Consider the following 23,253-nt stretch of genomic DNA (forward strand, 5'->3'; position numbering starts at 1 on the left):
CAAATGTTGACTGGACAAAACAAATAGCAATAGTGTCTATGGGGTTAAAAATCAAGAATGAACTAAAATACTGACCAACAGAGAAATTAAACAAGGAGCAGATGCTTTAAGTTATCTTGTATCATGTTCTAAAGTGCTTATAATGTTTAGAAGAAGGGGAAGATACTGATTTATTTTAAAATTTAAGTTAAAATAGAATGTTAAAATTTCTAGAATAATCACAAAAATTAGAAACAGTAATTTTCTAGAAGGAAAAACTAGAAAACAGGGACAAATAAAATGTACAAAAGAAGAAAGTAGAAATGAAACAAAATGCATTAGCAAATAAAAGAAGGTAAAAGGAACAATCTTTCTAATTAAAGACCAAAGATTAGACAGACTGGGAAAAAATTCTAGCCACATGATATTTACCATAGACACAAAATATAAGGACAATTAAAAAGCTGAAAGTAAAAGGAAGGAAAAAATACAAGTGTAAATCCAAAAGAAAGCTAGTGTCACTTTTTCAATATTAATCAAAATAGGCATTAAGGGGAAAAGAGGAGTCCTAGATTTAAAGAATGATAAAAAGGTGAAATAATTTTAAGCGTCTATGCACCTAATAATATTGCTTCAAAATATTTAAAGAAAAATTAAAACCACAAGGAAGATTTTAACAAACTTACTTTAGTAAGTGATGGCTCAAGCAAACAAAATTAATATGAATAGAGAACATCTGAGTTATACAATTAAGGATCCTGATTTAACAGACTATATAGAACCATTCCATCCAACAAATGCAGAATTTTTTGTAAACTCACTTTGAATATTTGTAAAACTGACCATGTAGTAAGCCTTGAAACAAACATCAACAAATTTCAAAGAGTTGTTATCCCATAGCCCAGACTCCTGGCCACAATGAAATTAAAGACTCCACAAATAAATATGTAACTTCTTATGAAATTAATATATATTTTATGCACTTTCAGTAAAAATTACTTTTTTTTTTTTAAGCTTTTGGTGGAATTTATAAGCTGAGTCTAAAACAAGGTATAAAAGATCAAAGGGCTATGAGTAGTCAATGTATTCTTGAAAAAGAACTAGGTAGGGTAAACAGATATCAAGAGTTACTATAAAAGCTAAAGTAATCAACACAGTGTGTTATTCACACAGGAATATTAAAACAGAACAATAAAACCAATAGCCCAGAAACAGATCCACACATACATGTGATCTTAATGTATGACAGAATTGGTTTTGCAGCTCAATGAGGAGAAAAAAGGGGCTTTTCAATAAAGGTGCTGGAATAGTTACTCATTTAGAAGAAAGAAAGGAGGGAGGGAGGAAGCAGAGGAAGGGATGGATCCTCCCTCATAACAGGGGGGAAGCCCTGGTTTATAGCATTAGGGGGTGAAAATAACCTGACAATGGCTGATTTTAAGCTACCAACCTGACGTCACTGAACATGAAGTTGAAAAGAGATGTTTACAGTCAGTTCTTGTGAGCTGGCCCCAGCACATCACTGGTTCAATGTCATTAGACAGGACAGAAATACAAATCAAAACCACAAAAAGATACACAGTTGACATCTAGTGGACTGACAAAAACTAAAAGAATACAAAGTGCTGGCAAGGACGTGGAGTAATAATAATTCTCATTCACTAAAGGTGGGGGTAGAAATTGGCTCAAACTTTTTAGGAAAACAATAAGGCATTACCTAGTAAAGGTAATTGAACATGCAATTATCATTCAACCCAGCAATTCTATTCCTAGGTATGAATTCGAGAGAAACTTATCACACATGTGGAGCAGGACACACACACACACACACACACACACACACACACAGAGGCAAGAATGTTTTTAGCAACACTGTTCACAATAGAAGAAAGTAGAAACAATTGGTCTGTTCATCAAATGCAGAAAGGATAAATACATTGTTGTTTACTCATGCAATGGAGTATACAAGTAATGAAAAGGCATGAACTAGCTATAAACTTCAAATGGATGATTTGCAAAAACAAAATCTGGGGTAAAAAAAGCAAGTTAGAATAACATATGTTGCGTGTTTCTGTTTATACAAAGTTGATAAACAGGTAAAACTAAAAAACTTATTGTTAAGGTAGTAAAACCATCAAGAAATGATTAACACTAAATTGAGGAAAGAGGTTATTTCTAAGGGCAAGGAATAGGAATTGAGAAGGATATTGTAGATCTTCAAAAGTATTGATAATGTTTTATTTCTTAAGCTGGGGGTGGATAAAAAATAAAATAAAAATGTAAATACATAATATAAGGGAAAATTATAACTAAAAACAAAAGGATTGTAACAAAAAATAAGCTGTCTTAAAAATGAATATTTGAATCCAAATCCTATAACATGTTCATCAATGTCTCTTTAAACTATCTCAAACAATTAAAAAAAAAAGTCTTCCTTCTTTCTCTCCACTTATATTTGATTTGGAAAATGCTGAGATTCAAATATTTAACATTTCATCTTTGAAAAATATTGTTTTTGATGACAGATCAGTGGCTTAGCTTAGGGTCTCATTAAAAAGAATGACATGAAACCTCCATTATGCTAAAAGAGAGAACTTCATTAATTATATTACCAGACAACTTAGGCCAAAATTGTATCTCGGCTAAGAGCAGAAAGGGAGAAGTGCAAATACTTTTAAATTCTTAAAAAAATTGAATAAATTCATGTGTGTTTCTTGAAAGTTATATTATTTAAAAGGAAGGTATTTTAAAACTGTTGATTTTCCCTCCAAAAGTAACTATTGCTATTTAAAAAGTACTTTTAATATTTTGAAATACTCAACATTTTAAAGTAATTTTAGGTTAAATTACTTAATACGGGATAACCATGGGATTTCTTGGTTTTTACAATGTAAATACTGGCTAAAAAAATAATGAATATATGTAATATTCCTAAGTCTTGCTGCTTTTTCAAGTAATGGAGTTTTGCCTTGGACTTGTGGTATTATCAAGAGTGATAGGAACATTCCTCTTCTTTTGCAATTGATTTAAGTAGACTGTCTTAGTGTCCTATCTGCTACAGTGAGTTGGCTTAAACAATAGGAATTAATTCCAGATTCCAAACTGAGTCCAAAATTGAGTTGTCAGCAAGGCAATGTTTTCTCCCTGAAGACTATGGTTTTCTGGGGCTGGCTGCCAGTGATCCTCGGTCCTGGGCTTTTCTGTCATCTGGCAGTGCACGTGGTGCGTCTTCTTTCTCTTCCGGGTTCATCTGACCTCCAGCTTCTGGCTGCTTCTCATGGCTCTTCTCTTTTTGTGTCTAACTTGTTACTCATGAGGTCTCCACTCATATTTGATTAAGGCCCACCCTCATTCTGTTTGGGCACACCTCAAGTAATAACATCTTCGAAGACGTTCACAAATGGGTTCACACCCACAGGAGCAGGCTGGGACCTGAACGTGCCTTTTGTGGAGCACATGATTCAATCTCTAACAGGACAGGTGTAAGAAATATACTAGTGACTTTTAAGAGCTAAAGAAAGAAAATTTCAGATTTTCTTCTGTATTTTGCTTTTCTAAAACTAGTTTCATTTCCACTTGGTATACTTAAAGTATAATTAATACTTTATAATTTCATAGATTATTAAAAATTGCTTTATGTTCTGTTGAAAATCGATAGGATTAGAGACAAAAATACCTATCATATTAATAAGTAAACAACTCAATAAAGTTTTAAAATATTGATTTAAATTTGTACAATTTTCAACTTTATTTCAGTGAAGTAAAGATGTACATTTTAGGGTAGTTTTGAAGGATATTTAATAAATATAGTATTCATTAAAATTATATGAAAAAAACATTGTTTCACATTGTCATTGAAAAACATTCAGGATTTTGTTATTGGAATCGGAAGGTTTTCCTATTGGAGCCTAATTTGGCACACCTTACTTAAAACAAACAACTAAACTCAAACTGTTTCTACCCATTAATTATCTTGGGCCTGGGGCAAAACTTACTTAACTTTCCCACTTCCTTGAGTGCTGTTACCAAAGGGCAAAACCCAGCCCCATGCCCTCCTGTCCCCAAAAGACAAATCAGCAAGTTTAGAAATAAAAGAAAATCTATTAAACCTATCAAATGTTAACTACTTCCAGGGCTTAATGCCTGTGCTGTACAACATTGACTGATGACCCAAATAAATCTGGGATGCAAAATCCCGAAGCTATCTGGATAGAAGGAGGCCCCCAACCATCATACCACCCCATCACAACAATCATCCCATCGTTGAATAATAGATGACAAACACTGACCTAGTTTAGATGTGCAGATGAAAAGAAAATGAAAACAGGATACATGGCAACGGCAAGGAAACCATGGTAACTAGGAGAGGATGGTTTTGCTTACTTTATTTTGGTCAGAATAATCAGCAAGCTGAGTCTTGAGCTCTGTAATCTCAGTCTCTAACAGACGGATGACTTCTTCATAGTCCATTTCCATTCCACGTGCCTGCCTCTGCGCAGCTTCAGCAAGATGAAGCCGACTTCGTAGGGCTCTTGTTTCTTCAACTACAGCTTTTGCTTCCTGAAGATTACAAAATAAAAGTTATTGAAAAAACACACATGCATACAAAACAGTTCAGCAGCTTAGAACATTTTCCTCATTCTGTAAATTCCAAAAACTTAATCTATATAGACATTTTACATTTCTCAATTTGAAAATTAATATTTGTATTATTTTATTATGTGGAGTAGCTATCTTATCTTACTTTTCCTTTGTAGATTTCTTAGATAATTTTCAGTATGGAACTTCTAACTTTATACATCTAGCATAACATTTTTTATGCAATTTTATTGAGATATATTCACATACCATACAATTATCCAAAGAGTACAATCAATTGTTCACAGTATCATCATATAGTTATGTATTCATAACTACAATCAATTTTTTTTCACTTTTTCTTTTTTTTTTTTTAAATTCAGTTTTATTGAAATATATTCACATACCATACAGTCATCCATGGTATACAATCAACTGTTCACAGTATGATCATACAGTTATGCATTCATCACCACAATCTATTTCTGAACATTTTCCTTACATCAGAAAGAATCAGAATAAGAATAAAAAATGAGTGAAAAAAGAACCCCCAAACCATCCCCCCCATCCCACCCTATTTGTCATTTAGTTTTTATCCCCATTTTTCTACTCATCCAGCCATACACTAGATAAAGGGGGTGTGATCCACAAGGTTTTCACAATCACACTGTCACCCCTTGTAATCTACATTATTATATAATCGTCTTCAGGAGTCCAGACTGTTGGGTTGGAGTTTGGTAGTTTCAGCTATTTACTTCTAGCTATTCCAAATACATTAAAACCTAAGAGGTGTTATTTATATAGTGCATAAGAACGTCCACCAGAGTGACCTCTCGACTCCATTTGAAATCTCTCAGCCACTGAAACTATTTCGTCTCAATTTTGCATCCCCCTTTTGGTCAAGAAGATATTCTCAGTCCCATGATGCCGGGTCCAGATTCATCCCCGGGAGTCATATCCTGCATTGCCAGGGAGATTTACACCCCTGGGAGTCGGGTCCCACGTAGCGGGGAGGGCAGTGAGTTCGCCTGCCGAGGTGGCTCAGAGAGAGAGACGGCCACATCTGAGCAACAAAGAGGTGCTCAGGGGGAGACTCTTAGGCACAATTATATGCAAGTTTAGCCTCTCCTTTGCAGTAACGAGCTTCATAAAGGCAAGTCCCTTGATTGAGGGCTCAGCACATCCAACTACCAGTCCCAATGTTTGTGACAACATCAACACCAGTCCAGGTGAGGAATTCCAACACTTCTGCACCTTCCCCCAGCTCCTCGGGGCTCGGTGGAGGGGGGAGGCTGTGATATATTTTTTATTACCTGCCCAAATTACTTTGGGATGTGTCACTATTTCTCTCTAGCCTATACTAACCTACCATATCTCACTTCCTATTCAGAGTTCCATGTAATTGTGGTGTTTGAACAAACCGACTGTAGAGTTGAACTACAATTTTTGAACATTTTCATTACTACAACAAATAAAAATAAGAATAAAAATAAAAATAAAAAGAACAGCCAAAACATCCCATAGCCCCCGTCCCCCATTATTCATTTACTTTTTGTCCCCATTTTCCTACTCATCTGTCCATACACTGGATAAAGGGAGTGTGAGCCACAAGGTTTTCACAATCACAAAGTCATACCATATAAGCTATATAGTTATATGATCATCTTCAAGAATCAAGGATACTGGATTGCAGTTAAACAGTTTCAGGTATTTCCTTCTAGCTATTCTAATACACTGAAGACTAAAAACAGGTATCTATATAATGCATAAGAATAACCTCCAGAATGACCTCTTAACTCTATTTGAAATCTCTCAGCCACAGAAGCTTTCTTTTGTTTCATTTCTCTTCCCCTTTTTTGGTCCAGAAAGCTGTTTCAAACCTACGATGCTGGGTCCAGGCTCATCCCAGGGAGTCATGTCCCACATAGGGGGAAGGGCAGCAAGTCTACCTTCCCAGTTGACTTAGAGAGGCTACATCTGAGCAACAAAAGAGATTTTCTGGGGCTGACTCTTAGGCACAATTATAAGTAGGCTTAGTCTCTCCTTTGTAGTAATGAGCTTCATAAGGGCAAGCCCCAAGATTGAGGGCACAGCCTACTAATTGGTAGTTCCCAGTGCTTGCGAGAATATCAGGAATTCCCCAGCTAGGGAAGTTAAATACTTCCACATTCTCCCCCAGTCCTTCAAGGGGGTTTTAGCATAACATTTTGAAAGTAAGGAAAGGAGAAAAGAATTGAAAACAGTAAACAGAAGAATAAGAACTGATTCAAAGAATAAAGAGTAGGCTACCATAAAACACATGTAGATGTAGGGCTCATGTTCTAGGAAAGCTCTTGCAGCTTCACCAGATACTGCTGAGATTTATAAAGTGTTGTAGGACCTCGCCGTGGACCAAGCCCCAGGGGCCAAAGCTTTCTCCTAGACATCAGTGTAACTGCTACTTCTCCATTTTGATTTAAGCCAAAAAAGATAGAATTCAGTAGCAAAATACATAGCTATCTCTGTAGGGTACAATGCCCACAGAGTATTTAATAAACATCTCAAGTGATTTATGTATCTTTTCTCTTTTAATCTTCAGAATGACATTGAGAGAAAGGCATTATAAAACCCATTTTATGCCTAAGCAAACAGACTCAGAGAAATTACGTAATCTGTTCAAGGACACGAACCCAAGTCTGCTGATCTCCAGCATTAATGCTTTTCTGCCCATGCCACTCTACCTCTAAATGACAAAAATCACACACTAGTTACACTCTACACTTTAGTAAGAGGATAGGGTGGCCCAAACCACTTGTCTCTCAAAATATGCCTTGGTCCTGGGTCAAGGCAGTCTCCCCAGGACATTGACACAATTTAATACAGCAGTTATTATACTGTAAAGCATTTCTGTTTTCTTTACTTGATGCAGAAATCTCTCTGGAATGGAACTTTCTGCTCCAATTGCCATGGCTAATATTCAATCATGGCTACTTTAATTTTTACAGAGCTGTTGTTAGGACACTTGCTTTTGTTTGAGCCTAAATACATTTGAAATGCAGGGAAGGGTAGGAATAAAGACATACTTAAGGATCAGTTTTTCATTCATACACTCCATACCTATTTACTACATGTCAGGTTCCTTTTCAGGTATTGGAGATACAGCACAGAACAGATAAGAAGACTCCCTTTTGTCCTCTGGGACAGGGGGTCACAGACAATAAATTATTGGGGAATGCAGAAAATAAATTAGAGGCTATCAGGGAAGAGCTCACTGAAGTGATTATTTGATCAGAGACCTGCAGGAGGGATGGAGCTATGCAGATTTCCCAAGGAGATTACTGGGCAGTGGGAACAGATTGTGCAAAGGCCCTGAGGTGGGATCGTGCATCTTCAGAGAACAGCAAGGAGGCCAGTGTAAGAATAAGAGTAGTAGGGGACAGGAAGGGGGGAGTAAGAGGACATGAGGTAGGAGTGATAACAGTAGTGAGGGTGGAATGGAAGATCTTAAGGGGCTTTGTAGGCCACAAATTGTAAGGACCTTGATTTTACTCAGGGTGAGGTGGGAAGTGTTGAAAGGTTTTGAGCAGAGAAGTGATATGATCTGACTTAAATTTTAAGAGGATTACTTTCACTGCTGTTTTGGGAGTAGGTTGTAGGGGAAGGGCAAGGATGAAAGGAGGGAGAATAGGAAGCCAGTAGACAAAAAGAGGATTGTGGCTTAGGCAAAGGTGATAGTGGTAGAGATGGTGTGAAGTGGATAGATTCTAAACATAGTTTGAAAGTAGAGCCAACAGGAGAGTTCATCATCAACAACACATACCTAGCAGCTATTGTGTCCTGAGAACCATGCCATGACAATACAAAGGTGGTAAAAGTAGCATCCTCATTTCACCTTTTCTGGCTCAGCTAGAAGACTGGGTATGACTTACATAAGCGAAGGAAGAGAGGAAGATATATCCGACAAAAAGAACAATATGAACAAAGTAAGAGAAGCAAGAAGGAATTTGGTACATTAGAGGAATGATACTAGACCACTTTGACTGGAGTAGAAGGTGCCTTAGGAGAGGAGTGGGATAAAAAAAGGTTGGAGAAAGGAAGGTAAGAAGCCAGGCTCTGGTAGAAATGTGACAGACAATGGGGTTTGTATCTAAAGAGGTCTCGAAGCCTTTTGAGCAGAAAGTGGTATGAGAGAGCAGTGCTTTAGACAGCTAAATCTGGTAGTGGGGTGCAGAATGGATAGATGTGGCAAACCAACTACCTACTATGCCCTTGAGTCAAACTACTTTATCTTTGTATCTGAAGATAGGTGTCTTATAAACTGTTGCTGTACATACAGGAGGTAGTGGCTTACTATGTGCTGGCACTGCTCTAGGTGTTCTAGATGGATTAACTCAGTTGATCTGTACACTGCTGTGTGAGGTTTATGCTATTATTATCCTCATTTTATAGCTAGGAGACTGAAGTACAGAAAGATGAGTTAAGTGGCTGAGCTAGGATTTGAACCTAGAGTGTCTAGTCCAAAGGTCATGCTCTTGGGTATTATATCATAGCGCCCCTCCAACTACAGAATTTTTTTTTTTAAATCACTTGTAGATGACAATATCATCAATGCCCAGCTTTTCATGAGCTTAGGATGTGGCCATTATAATATACTCAAATACATTCAAGGCTGTTAAACCATTCTTGTTTTCTGTTTGATCAAGCCAGAAAAAAATATATGGCCTCTGAAGAGAAAGAGGAGGGGCAGAGAATTCTGCATAGCTGCAATGAAGAATAACTAATTTGATGATTTGTCTCCTTTACACTCACTTCATGCAGCTTTTATTCCCCTATAAAAACAGCACTTTTATTTTTGTACAAAGAATACTGGTTAATTAAATGAAGAATCTGGATGGAATTTATACAGCCATTCTAGTGAACTGATGGTAATATAGTGTGAAATGTAGTTGGGTGGTAAAAGATGCAGAAGTTTTGATGCTGAATAAATTCATGCTATTTCTTTTGTAAATGTATAACTGTCAGGCTGGTGAATGTGACCCCTTAGCAAAGTTCTAGCCCAATTCTCACTGAATGGCTGTTTAAAGGATTAGTGCATTGAAATGATGACTCTTAGAGGAAGCAATAAAAACAGAGATAGTAGCGGTGTGCTGTATTTAGCAATACAGGATCACATAAATACATTTTTTGCTTTTCCTCTCAGGCTGTCTTCTAATAAATAACTGTAAAGCCTCCTACATCAAGAGACAATCGAGCCAGAATTTTCACAGTACTTCACCATGAGCCTGAAATCCCACCAGGGCAAATGCTGCAGTCAATTCACTGATTTACTTTGTGTTGGGTAGAATTTAATTCTGTTCAGAAAGTTAGGTAATAAAAGAAAATAGAAGTAATTGAAAATCAGAAAAATTGACATAAGCATTATGTTTTTTCAAAAATTCTAAGTAGTATGAACAAACTTACTAGAAGGGAAACCTGAATTACTTCATAAAATATTAAAATGTAAAACATCTGACAGTTTTTTTTTGGTGACACTGATGAAATGCTTTCAAATTACACTGTCCCCTTGCAAAATGAGGATTTTCCACTTCACAATTTCACAATGACTCTTCAGAAAAGATCAGTCCAAATTCTTCTTTGAAAATATAATTCACACTAATGAAAATCTATGTAGGCTACAAATGTTTTGAATTTAGCTATGTCATTGTGTTTGGACAAAGGACCATATAAGCTTGGACAAAAGACAATATGCTATGCATGTTTCCACATAAAGCATATTTTCCTCATAAGGCAAAATAATATAAAATAAAAAACATGGACTTTTTTTAAGTCAGAATCTTAGATCTGTGATTTTTTCAATTTCGGGCTATGTAATTCTGTCTCTAAGACTCAGTTTGTTCATGTGTATAATGGGGAATAACATTATACGAGATCAAAACAACTCTCACAAAAAGGTTAAAGAAACTATTACAGTTCCTGGCACTGCTTTCACCCCCTTGTCTTTACTGCTTTTGAAAAATATACATAATGAATGATGCGATCAGAAAGCTAGACTGGAAAATTTATTCAGGGAATGTCTGTGGCACTCAATTACAAATACCAGTTATTGAATTTTAGAAAAGTTGTTTGGGGACATAATGTGCATGTCCCTTTTAATGTTAGCAGCCAATATATAAAACCCTTCCCTTTCCAGTCATGAGTCTTAACAACTTCCTAAAGTAGAAGTAAGAAGCATTAACTGCAGTTGCAGTTTGTAATTTAGGGTAGCACATCTACATCACTAACCTTAGAAGTTCTGTAATTCTCAAGCTAACCAGCAAATCTTTCAAAATGCCAACTGCTGACAGGAGAAAAAGGAGACTGCAAAGAGATATATGTTGTAGTATAACATAACTTATGCTACCAAACCCTAAAGAATACTTCTCTTATCAATTTCCTACACCCATTTACTGGAAAACCCTTCCTGTTCTTGGTTCCATTAGAGCTTGTGAAAAAGATTAAGGGTGACTAGGCGGAGAGGGTTGTTTACAGAAAGGTGTTTAAAAATAAATTACATCCTGTTTCCTTATGTATCTGATTTATTAAAAATAAAATAAACCTCTTGAATAAACCTACAACTCACCCCTTAAACATGGAGGGTTTGGAAGCTATCGACTTCTGATATGTATTCTCTCCTTTCGCTTTTCCCACTGTTCCAACATGCATACATCTAGTCCCACACTCCACTTTCTTACCTAACCAGTTAGTAAGCACTGTTAAGTCTTTATGATGTAATTTGCAGCCATTCCTTAATTTCCATTCTCACTACCATATTACTGATTCTTGTCATTAGCACTTCACGCATGGGTATGATGAAAATCACATAAATGATCTCCCAGCTTACTGTGCTCTTCACTATAATATATTCCACATACTTCTGAATGATCAATTTGCCTAAAATATTGCTCAATTCCACACTTGGTAACAAACTACTAATGGTACATGATAAAATATATCCTCAATTTCCACACCCCAAGTTTCTTTACTACTTGTTCTCAATCGATCTTTCCAGTGTCAGTGAATCTGAGCTTCCTAGGTTAGCACCAAATCCAAGTATATTAACTTAGCAAAACTCCCAGACTGAACACTCCCCCTCCATGGTGCTTTTGGTCACGTAATTCCTTCTACTAGGAGTACCCCAGTTCTCACCCATACTCAAAACTTCACTTATATTTCACCTTCTCTAGTGTTTCAAGACCACTCTAGTTTAAAATGATCTCTCCTTCCCTTTATCTTTTATAATATCTGTTGTCTGTAATTAATCACATTCTATTTTTGTTTCTCCTACTGCTATCTTGAACTTTCATTCATATATTTTATTACCTGACTTTCTAAAGTCAAAAGGTCTGAATTGCCCAATTGGAACACAAGCTATCTGAGAGTAAAAGCCCTATCTAATATGAACAGGTGCCTCATTTAACATAAAAATGAGTGGAGAACTGAGTTGACAGAAAAGTGAAAATGACTATTTTGTTTTTCATATATAATAATTGTCCTAGAGATCTTTATTAGGGAAGAAGTTTCCATGGGAAAGTTCTTCATAAAAGGTTTCAATTTTATGGGAATATTATGCACTACATTTCATTTAAATAATTGGGATAACAACTATAATACAAAACAGATAAACACCACATAATGAAAAGCAAATCATTTCATTATACTCTTTTTATACATGAATTTTAAAAAATCCTTTTATGGTATTTATCAAGCAATTGAGATTATATCAAAACTAAGTTGGAATGAAGAAAATGCCAAAGTTTAAAAAGGACAGTTAAATTCAATTGTTTGATTTTTTTTTCTTGGTTTTCCATGACATACATAAGATTTTAAAATTATGCACACTAGTTTATTTTTCCTTAAAAAGTACAGTTTTCTATTCTGAGTTAGTATAGTGCATGCTTTCAAGGACTACATAATCTTAAAGGTTCTTTCCAACCCCAACTAAATCCCTGATTCCATGATTTATGTGGTAACTCTCCTTTGTAAAATATGTAATAATGATAGATAGCTGTTATGCCACAAAACAAAGACTTTCTTTACTTTGTATGACAAAGCAAAATCCTCACGTTGCAAAGGAAGATTTGGTTAAGCTTTTTAGACGAAAAGCAGGTCAATCAAATTATAATTAGTTCTAATTAACCCTCCCAAGAGCTGTCAACTTATGTGCAGCTGCCCGACTCTCCAAAAGGTACAAAATTGATTTCTGCCTCTGAACATCAAAGAAACTTTTTTTTTCAATCTCTTTATAAACAGAATTCCCTAATCAAAGACAGACACACAGTACATCTGTCTGGTCAGTATTACCATGTGAAATTCGTAAGATGGTTCAGTTCAGAATATAAATGTTAATTAGTCAAACCCCACCCCCCCATTTTGATGATATATTTAATCCTGACCATGTATTTTCTAGTTTAGTAAAGGTTAAAATAAATATATATTTTTCCTACATCTCCAATTCTGGTTACAAATGTGCCAAAAGGGAATAGTTACAGTATTAGAAGCTTCCTTTCATAATTGGAGTTTAAATCCTCTTCATGAGGGTTTTCATGAAGTTACTTTTTTCAGATATTAAACATTTAGAATTCATCTGAAGTTTGGGGTTTAAGAGAGCTCTGGTTTCGAAACAGAAATGTATTCCTTCCAAAATAGCCTTCAGGGGTTCCAATCAATTTCAATCAATATTTCATCAGAAATTTAGAACTTGACCAAGAGTTCTAAATTAGAAACTAAATACAATAAGATCTAAATAATAAATAAGATTCTTACGCTGATTTGGAAGAATAAATCAGTGGGAACTAATAAGCAAATTTGGAGGAAAAAAAAGAAACAAGGTAGATGTGTCAGTTTGAATGTATTGTGTCCCCCAAACGCCATTATCTTTGATGTAGTCTTGTGGGGCAGACGTTTTGGTGCTGATTAGATTTGCTTGGAATGTGCCCCACCCATTCAGGGTGGGCCTTGATCAGTGGAGCCATATAAATGAGCTGATTCAAAGAGAAGGAACTCAGTGCAGCTGTGAGTGACGTTTTGAAGAGGAGCAAGCTTGCTAGAGAGGAACGTCCTGGGAGAAAGCCATTTTGAAACCAGAACTTTGGAGCAGACACCAGCCACGTGCCTTCCCAGCTAACAGAGGTTTTCCAGATGCCATTGGCCATCCTCCAGTGAAGGTACCCAATTACTGATGTGTTACCTTGGACACTTTATGGCCTTAAGACTGTAACTGTGTAGCCAAATAAACCTCTTTTTATAAAAGCCACTCTGTCTCTGGTGTTTTGCATTCCGCAGCTTTAGCAAACTAGAACAGTAGAACATGGCCCAAGAATTTAAGGCACATATAAAGCTATAATAGTTGATAATGGGCAAAGAAGAGTTAGATATACGATTCATTCATTCACCCAGTAAATACTTATTGACAGGGCAACCGGAAAGACTGGATAGCCCCAAACAATCCCTAGATTATGTAAGAATTTAGTCTATAGAAATGGTGATACCACAAAATAAGTGGTTGAGACAACAAACGATTTGAAAAGAAATAGTGTAGACTCTCATCTCATACCTATACCAAGTAAAACAGCTTCTTAGAAGGGTTAAAAAAGACAGACTTTGGGGGAGAACTAAGTAAATATGTATCCAAAATCTGGCTACAAATGAACTTAAGAAAGTAATAAAATAGGAGAAATCACAATGAAAAAAGAACAGATTTGACAACATAAAAACAACAGGGTTTAAAAAAAAAACTTAAAAGACAATTTGTTTACAGTGGAAAATATCTGCCTCTGATTTGGTAGAAAAGGGGTTAATATCCTTACTACATAAAGAGATCTTATAAATTGGTGGGGGGAAAGGGAAAAGCAGTTACTGATTATGAATACAAGAGGAGGGAAGAAGAAAAAGCAGGAGTGCGAATTGGAAACAAGTAAAGGGGCAATGGTCAGGAGTGGCAGAATATCACCAGCAATCACATCAGGAAATCAGCTGCCCCCAATACTGAAAAACTGTGATAGACTTCACAATTTAATTTGAAATCCAGGGTGGTCACAGAAAATCTTATATATCTAAAATGAATCAAAGTACAATATTTCCAAATAGAGTGATTTATTTTATGTGGAGTTAAACATGACTGGAGAAGTCATGTATTTAACTCTAAAAGAGTTTGTGAATAAATCATCGACACAATGTCATGAGTCCCATGTTGAAATAAGAGTACTAAAAATGTTTCTCACATAGTAAACTGCCAAGATAAGAGCTTTATAGTATCAACTGCCTTATCACCACTTCCTCCTTGGTTAAAATTTACTAGTTTGTCAGCCAAATTAATATATATTGCTCTAGCTTTAAGAAACATACAATGTTTGACACATACCCAGATGTTTCAAATACACCCTGAAAGGTGCACTCTTAACTGCCTAATAGAATTTTTGAGATTTGCATTTGTTTCTTTTTAGCCAAATAAGGAAAATTATAGGGACTCTGGTGTACAAACATATAAATCAACTCACCAGCTCTGGGACACCAAGTCTGAAATGCTTTTTAGGATAATAGTTTTGCTCTATTTTTCTTTTTTCTTATGAGACAGAGGGCTCCTTAGAGACAGGGCCTCCATACAAAATAAGTATTTAATAGATGTTTCATAAATTAAATCCTCTTGCTAAGTCTCTTTTAGAAGTCACTGAATGCACAGGTGTAACAATTGAGAGAGTGTGGAATGTGATCCCTGAACAGCCAGGATCTAAGTGGCTCACGGGATGGAACCTAGAATCCTAACTTCATACAGACAATACTATGATCAAATGAACTAGAAGACTAAGATTGTTTCCCTTCCAAATTCCTCCAACATTGAAAATTCTGTGACTCTACTTCATCTAAAACAATTAAAATGACTTCTGTGGTATGAACAGGAGAATAAACTATCAGCATTCTTAAGATGTAAGATCTTTTCTACATTTAAAAAAACAACAAAATTCATTTGGAAATAGGGATTCTGAAATGGACACATCTGTTGGCCAGTGCTTGCTTAGAATGCTGCCTTCACCTCCAGGGGACCACCAGGTATGGCTGGTGTCTGTGCAAATAGGAACGTCAACTGGGCTCTCCCAAAGCTATGTCTCCACGTGCCTTTTCCAAGCAAGCTGTCTTTACCTTAGGCAGTGTCTTGGGCAGAGCCTAATGGTGGAGGATACACAAGTCATTTTCTGAGTCACAAAAAAAGAGAATTAATGTTGAAAAATAAATCTAGCCAAGTTTGTTTAATGAGTTTTTCTGTTAGGATTGCTGTCAAAACTCTATCATTATAAAAGCTTTATAATCTCTTTTCTCAAAAGAGGGCTCTCTTTCTCACACCTTTTGAGAGAATTGTAGATTCACATACAGTTGTAAGAAGTAATACAGAAGGGTCCCCCAATGGTTACTTCTTGCATTACTAGAGGATATTATCACAACCAGGAAACTGACATTGATTCAATCCACCAACTGTTCAGATTTTAGTTTTACATGGGGACTCAATAATAAAAATGGATAAACTACTGATATATGCAACAATCCAGATGGATCTCAAGAGAATTATACTTAGTGAAAAAAGCCAATCCCCTAAAGTTACATACTGTATGATTCTGTTTATATAACATACTTGAAATGACAAAGTTACAGAGATAGAGAACAGATAATTAGTTGCTAGGCATTACGGAAAGAGGGATGGAAGGATGTGGCTGTGGCTATAAAAGAGTAGCATTAGGGATCCTTGTGAAGAGGGTTTTTAATAGAAAATAAAAAATGACATTCTGAGGCCACATGTGGCCATCTGAAATGAAAACTTAGGGACATTTTACTATAACACCCTTTTAGGACAGAAAAGACTAACCAAATATATGTATTTTTCTTTTTTCCCCCTCTAAATATGAGATGACATCTTAGAATACATTCTAGTGCTATACTGAAAAACTAAAAAAGTTCAGATCACTAAAAAAATAAAAATAAAAAAAATAAAAAGGGAGTGAGAATATGAATTCTTAAAATTAGAAACTTTATTGTTTTTTTAAATAAACATGCAAAGGAAAACAATTTCTAAAAGTACAAAAAATGTGAGTACCTCTTTAGTAATCACTTGTTGTTGTTCCTTTTAGAGATACACTTATTAGATCTTTTCTTAAAGTTTCCTTTGTTGCTTCATCTATAAACTAAGATAGGTCACATGCCAGCTGCATCAGCAGTTACAAACTTCTTGTCTCCCCTCGACTGTCCAGAGAGCCCTGTGTCCATGTGACCTTCCATTTCAGCCTCAGAACTTCATACTCCCCTCAAGCAGTCAACCCAACCTTCCACAGGTGAGGCCAACTACAAATGGGCTTATCTGAACCTAGAGATTTGCCAAATGAACAATTCCCCATGTTTCTTTAGGGCAAAGACGCGTTCAGACAGGCTAAATATTTTGGTTTTGTACTGTTCACCAATTCATTGCTGCCTTAGGTCATAACTCTGTGCTGAAAGAAACTTTTAAAAACAACTTAAGTGTGACAGTAGGTTTTAGTAAGTTGTTGATCAAAGGCAGTTGCTAGAAGAACAGTCCATGCCTGTTAAAAGCTGTTACAACTTGAAGAGAAAACAACAAGTACAATTTCATGGGAAATTGTGCTTATGAAGGCTGGGTTATTCTTTAAGGAATAAAAACTCACCAAAAATATTTAGATTTTATAGGACAGTTAGAGCCAATTCTTGATAGAATAGTGAGTAATCTGGTAGGCATTTCTGGTTGGAAAAAAAATAGCGGATCATATCCTTCCGGTGAAAAAGAATTACTTCATGGCTTGTTCTTTCCTTTTTAACTTACCCACCCCCCTTCCTTTCTTTCTTTCTTTGTCCTTTGCTCCCTTTCTCTTTTTTTGTTACTTTATTGCTTTCTGTTCAGGTCACCACATTTAATATAAATAAATAAATTTCTGTAATTTAAAATAGCTCATCTCCAAAAGAAGAGATTATTCTGTTTTCAGGATTGGGCCACTGTCTCAAAATAATTAAATTAAAAGAATATAAGGGAGAGAATAAAGGATATCAAATTGTGTTTCTCTTCTCCCTTGGGAAGCAACTGGCAACCATTATTGGAAAAAAAATTGAAAATCAGAAAATCATTAAAAAAATAAGAAAATCAATCCAGTGGTGATTTAATAATTAGGTTACGTATGGGTTTAAATGATTTTTATGGTCTAAGTATTAGTACCATATTGACTTCATGTAAAGATCCTTCAAAGAGTAGCAAACCCAAGGGAAGAGAACTTTGCCAAATTTCATACAACTCAAGTTTCTGGTTATGAAGTCTTTAAGAGAAGAGTTACATGCTCTTACTCTCTACTTGTAATTTTAAAGAGACTTGTTACGTGAACAAGGAAATTAATCCTTGGAAAAATGCAGTAGAGTCTTTTCACTAAAGCATAGGAACTCTTTCATTAACAATAAGTCTGTATTACCCAAAGCCTATTAACATAATAATATTCTACATACATAAGAGAAGCTGAATGGTATGCATGGTCAACACATTGCATATATTGCATACAAAAAAGGGACAGATTTTAGGGTCCTTTTAAGTAGTCAGTTTTTTACAAGTGTGTATTTCTCAAACAAATAGTGTTTCACTATGTATATAGAAACATAAAGATATTTTATTTTTGCTAAAACTAGAAACTAAACATTAAACAATACTGTGAATGAAAATATCTTTACTCTTAATCTCATTTCTCCTATTTTGTTAATTGCATCACTATAGTCCTCTCAATCATGAAATCACAAAGCCTTGACTGCTCTCTCTGCTGATTACTGCACATTATATCATTGTTAAGTCTGGTTGACTTTATCCCCATTGTATTTTTCACACTGGTCCCTTTGGTATGTTCCCATTACTACTACCCAGTTAAATCCTCCATTGCCAAGTAGTTGGACAAGCATATCTTACATTTCAGAGTGCAAATAACCTGAAGACTTGTTAAATGCAGATTGATTCAGTAGGTCTGGGGTTGGACCTGAGACCATGTATATCTAAGTTCCATGTGTTGCTGAACACCCTACCAGGATGTAGAGTTCTAGATCAGCACTGTCCACTGTAGTAGCTACTAGCCATGTGTCGTTACTGAGCCCTTGAAATGTAGGTATGATATGAGGAATTGAATTTTTAATTTTATTTAATTTTAATTAGTTTACATTTAAATTTAAATAATGGAGAAGTATAAAATATTTTTCCATTATAAAAAGTTATTATTTTGGTAGGACCTCATTTTACTTCAATCATTGCATTATTTAAGGTATTGTTGAATTGCAGTGTGTTGTTGAGGTATGTGAGTCATTTGAGTATCAAACACATAAATGATAATACGGTCAGTGTCAATGAATGAATTCAATTCAAATACTGCTTCTTTTGTTACACAACAATGTAACAATATGCTTATACAAATATTTTATGCAGACAGCCTAAGTTACAGTGATAGCTATATAATTCATATTTGGCAGTTAAGTTTAATTTATGGACACATTTTTAAATTCAAAGTGTAGTCATATTACTGACAGAGAATAAAGTGGAGATCAATTAGCTGGTAATATGACCTCAACAACAGAGAACAAAAGAAACTAGAAGAAGGTATGTTGCAAATTTCATAATGAATGGCAATTGCAGTTTGCTGTGGCAGAGCAAAACAAAACAGCTGTTTGTTGGGTAAAAAAATTTAAACATATAACAAGCGAGCAATATTAAGAGATGTTTTTGTAAATGCATAGTGAACTTGATAAGGAGTTTTCTCTTAACAGCCCCCCAAAAATTATTACAATGAAATTAGTCACCCAAAATCAGAATTAAATATTCAACATTTGTAACTCTGGCCAGCTATAAAACAGCTTAGATTCTTGCACAAACAGTAAATAGGTTTCAGATGGTCATTTCAATTATGGTAATTTTGTTAGAAAATTACGAAGAAAAACTAGAAAAAGTATTTTACCAAAAAATGAAAGATCTTTAATTATACCACAAAACAAATGCCTATAGAAGAATACAAGAACTTTCTAACAATATCAGTGATCAATTGACTCAAAATTTGAAAAACTGCAAGTACTTTCTTTAGCTTGAGATGAGCCATACACTAGAGGAGAAACTACCTAATTCATACTTTGGGCACATTTTGTCTCAAAGACCTTCCAAATTTATGACAAAATTTGTCAATTTGCAGCTTAAAAAAATGAAAAGATACTATGACTCTTTTACATCTGTCAAATAAGAATTTTAGCTAGATATGAAATAAAGTTTTTATCATGTTAAGTGGTACTCTAGCTATGTTTAGGGTTAAAAATCCAGATTGAAATTTTAAAACAAGAGCCTAATGTTTTTTTTATTGTTTCATATCATTGTATGCTACATAGTGAAAATATTTGTGCTTGGCTTTGGAAAGGGTCTTGGATCCAGCTGTTAACATCATTCAGTACATATGTGCAAATTCTATGAATCATTGCCAATTTATAGAACTATTAAATAAATAAAAGACAATGCATTTAATGACCCTGTATTCTTTATCAATGCTCCTTGACTGAGTTGTGGTAGAGTTTTACAAATATTTATTGTACTTTTAACTCTAATTCAATATTTTCTTTAAACAAAAGGAATACCATCCTGATAGTCAATAATAAAACACAAAAAAAGTCTGATTTACATTTTCTCATTGATAACACATTTGCATATGAATGAACTAAGTTTTAAGATCCATGGAAAGGAAAAGACTACTGGTTAAACTAGATAAGTGTGAGAATTTATACTGACATTGAAACTTTTCAGAACAGAAATCAGTAATAATGATGACACATTTTTCTACCATAACTCAATGTATAAATTTTTATTATCGATAGTGTCCTGAAAATGCTACAAAGCTAAAAAAAAATTTGAAGTATGCTCTGTTGATGCTAATAAATTTGGGGCTGTTTTCACTTTATGTGATACCTCTTTGAATCTGATGTTAAAAACACTAAACTGACACAAGAGTTAGTAATTATAGTTAACTTGGACATAGTTTTTAGAAATGATTTTGCTTCAAAGACAAATCAATTCTTCTAAAAAACGATGAAAAAATTTTGTCATTGTCAATATAAATATGAAAAGAAAATTATTTTTGATATTCAGTGCAGTTACTGGAAACTTTAAAGTATGTCTGGAACAACTTGGGTATGTGAATCTGCTTTTTCAACTGTTAATTTTATGAAATCCAATTGAAAATCCAGTATGTCTAATGAGAATTTAGTGTCCAAATTGAAATTTACTATACATGTAAAATAACATTAGATTTCAAAGATATAGTAAAAAAAAAATGTAAAATCAAGGAATTTTAAAATATTATTGCATGTTAAATGATAATATTTTAGATTTTGTGGACTAAATAAACTGTATTGAAGTTAATTTCACTTTTTTCTTTTTACTCTTAAAAGTGTGGCGACTAGGAAATTTAACAAAACGTATGTGGCCGCCATTACATTTCTATTATTACTACAGCCTGTTATCTGATCTTCAGTTGCTTCCCAACCTGCTAACAGATTGGTCTTCTTCAAGTATATATATTCTGTATTTGCCTCTTCATTCGTTTACCAAATACTTACTGAGTACCTACTCTGTGCCAGTTATTGTTCTAGATGCTCAAGATAAATCAGAAAGCAAACCAAAGATGGCTACCTTTGTGAAGCTTACCTCAAAATTGAGGGTTATAGATAATGGGTAAAAACATAACAAGTAAATTATATAGCACGTTAGAAAGCAATCATAAGAAAAAACAACAACAACAACAAAACCCACCCCAAACACAGAGGGTTGGGGGGATTAGTGGAGTGATAGTGTAAGGAAGTGCAAAAGAACTGGAGCAAATAGTTGGGGAAGTGGGGAGTGGTAAGAGATGAGTTTATTGAGGTGAGAGGAGAGTGGGAAAGGTGAGTTGGAGGCAGATGGCACAGGCCCTCAAAGGCTTTGGAATTTACTTGTAGGCTTCTACTTGTGGGATTTTGGCTTTTACTGTGAGATGGAAAGTCCTGAAAAGTTCTGACTTAGATTTTAAAGGATCTTTTTGGCTGCTCTGTTGAGGTTAGACCGTAGAGGGTCAAGGGCAAGGGTAAAAGCAGGGTGATCTCGTAGGAAGCCATAATAACAGGCAGGAGATGATGGTGGCTTAGACTCATGATGGAGCTAGTGAAAAGTGGTTAAGATTCTTGAGTTTTGTTTTTTTTTTTAATATAGAGTCAACAACTTGGATGTGAAGTGTGAGAGAAAGGGAATCCTCAAAGTTTAGATTGGTTTCCAAGTATCCATATGCTTTGACCCCAACATACACACCTAAATGTAATTTCCTAATACCTTTATCTTCACATTCCCCCTATGTGCTCAGTGCTCTCCTCATTCTTGAAATGATGATGGCAATGATAAAATGATATAAATCAATTACAAATCTACTATATGTCTGACAGTTGTAGGCTTTTAAAGACATCATTTCAAGTTCTATGAACAAATTGTAAGCTGGATAGTATCACTTCTTTAGAGGCGAAGATGCAAAGACAAATAACAGTAAAATTGGCATCCAAAAGAAGGCCTATTTTGACTCTACAGACAAGCTTTTCCCTTTCATACCATGTTTTTCATGTTGTTTCCTCTGAATGGAAGGCTCTTCTCTTTCTATGTCCAACCCAGCTCACATTTCACCTTCCCTATGAAAAGTCCCCTTATTTCCCCAGCCCAAAATAGTTTTTTTCTCCTTCAAATTAAATGGTTAAAGCAAATCAATTCTACCTTTTTTACAGCACTTAATATTTTCTCTTCTGAACTACAGCTATTTATAACAATACGTAACAGTTAATATTTGTTCAATGTTCATTATGTGCTATATAAATTATATACTATGTATATTATATTGCTATTTCCAACACTCTTGCGAAGGATCCTATTATCAAACCCATTTTATAGATGAGGAAACTAAGACTTAAAAAGATGAAGCAATTTTCCCAAGGTCAAAAGCTAACAAGTAGCAGGGCAAGATATAAACCTAGCTGGTCTGCTTCCAAAGCCCATTATCCTTATGCCAATTCACTGTCTATCACATAAGATTCTCTCCTGTTTAATTTTTTTTTTAATCTATGTCCCATCTTTCCCTACAGAAAAGATTAAATTCTGATACAGATTAATCCTAGATTATTTATTCATGCAGAGCTGACCTTCCTTAATAGCAGAAACTAACTCAGAGAAATAAATACAGGAGGGCCTCATGTGGAAAAAGTAGGTATTGCTAGAAAAAGAATGCAAAACTGCTCTTTTTCTTTAATGTCTTACATCAGCTCTTAATGTAATTATTATTTTATCAGGCATACTTGATTTTTTTAACACTTACAAATTTCAGGTATTTAGGAGAAAATTTTTTAAAATTAAAAGTAGAAGAAAAAAATCTTTAATTTATCCTACATGTAAAAATTAACAAAGTAGAATTATAAATGTCCACTTTTGGGACTCAAAGAAATATTAAAACATAAAAGGCTTGGCTACCTACACAAATTGATAGCTGCTGCAAGTATAGAAGATACTTGAAAGAAATAAAATGGCATATCAACAAAAATACAAAAATATGTCATTTAAATAGGCATCTGAAAATTGGACCCCCAAAATGACTTTTTTAAAGCTCTGAATTGGAAATA

The 23,253-nt window shown here is 34.8% G+C and overlaps 1 protein-coding gene across 1 annotated transcript in view; it reads right to left on the reverse strand.

Moving 5' to 3' along the window:
• STXBP4 (syntaxin binding protein 4) overlaps positions 1-23,253 on the reverse strand; it is a 186,704-nt gene that overhangs the window by 83,319 nt on the left and 80,132 nt on the right. The window contains exon 11 of the mRNA XM_037810123.1: positions 4,363-4,539. Within this exon, the coding sequence (XP_037666051.1) occupies positions 4,363-4,539 (177 nt within the window). The remainder of the gene's footprint in view (positions 1-4,362; positions 4,540-23,253) is intronic.

This window comes from Choloepus didactylus, chromosome 18, assembly GCF_015220235.1.
Source record: "Choloepus didactylus isolate mChoDid1 chromosome 18, mChoDid1.pri, whole genome shotgun sequence".
Taxonomy (NCBI): Eukaryota; Metazoa; Chordata; class Mammalia; order Pilosa; family Megalonychidae; genus Choloepus; species Choloepus didactylus.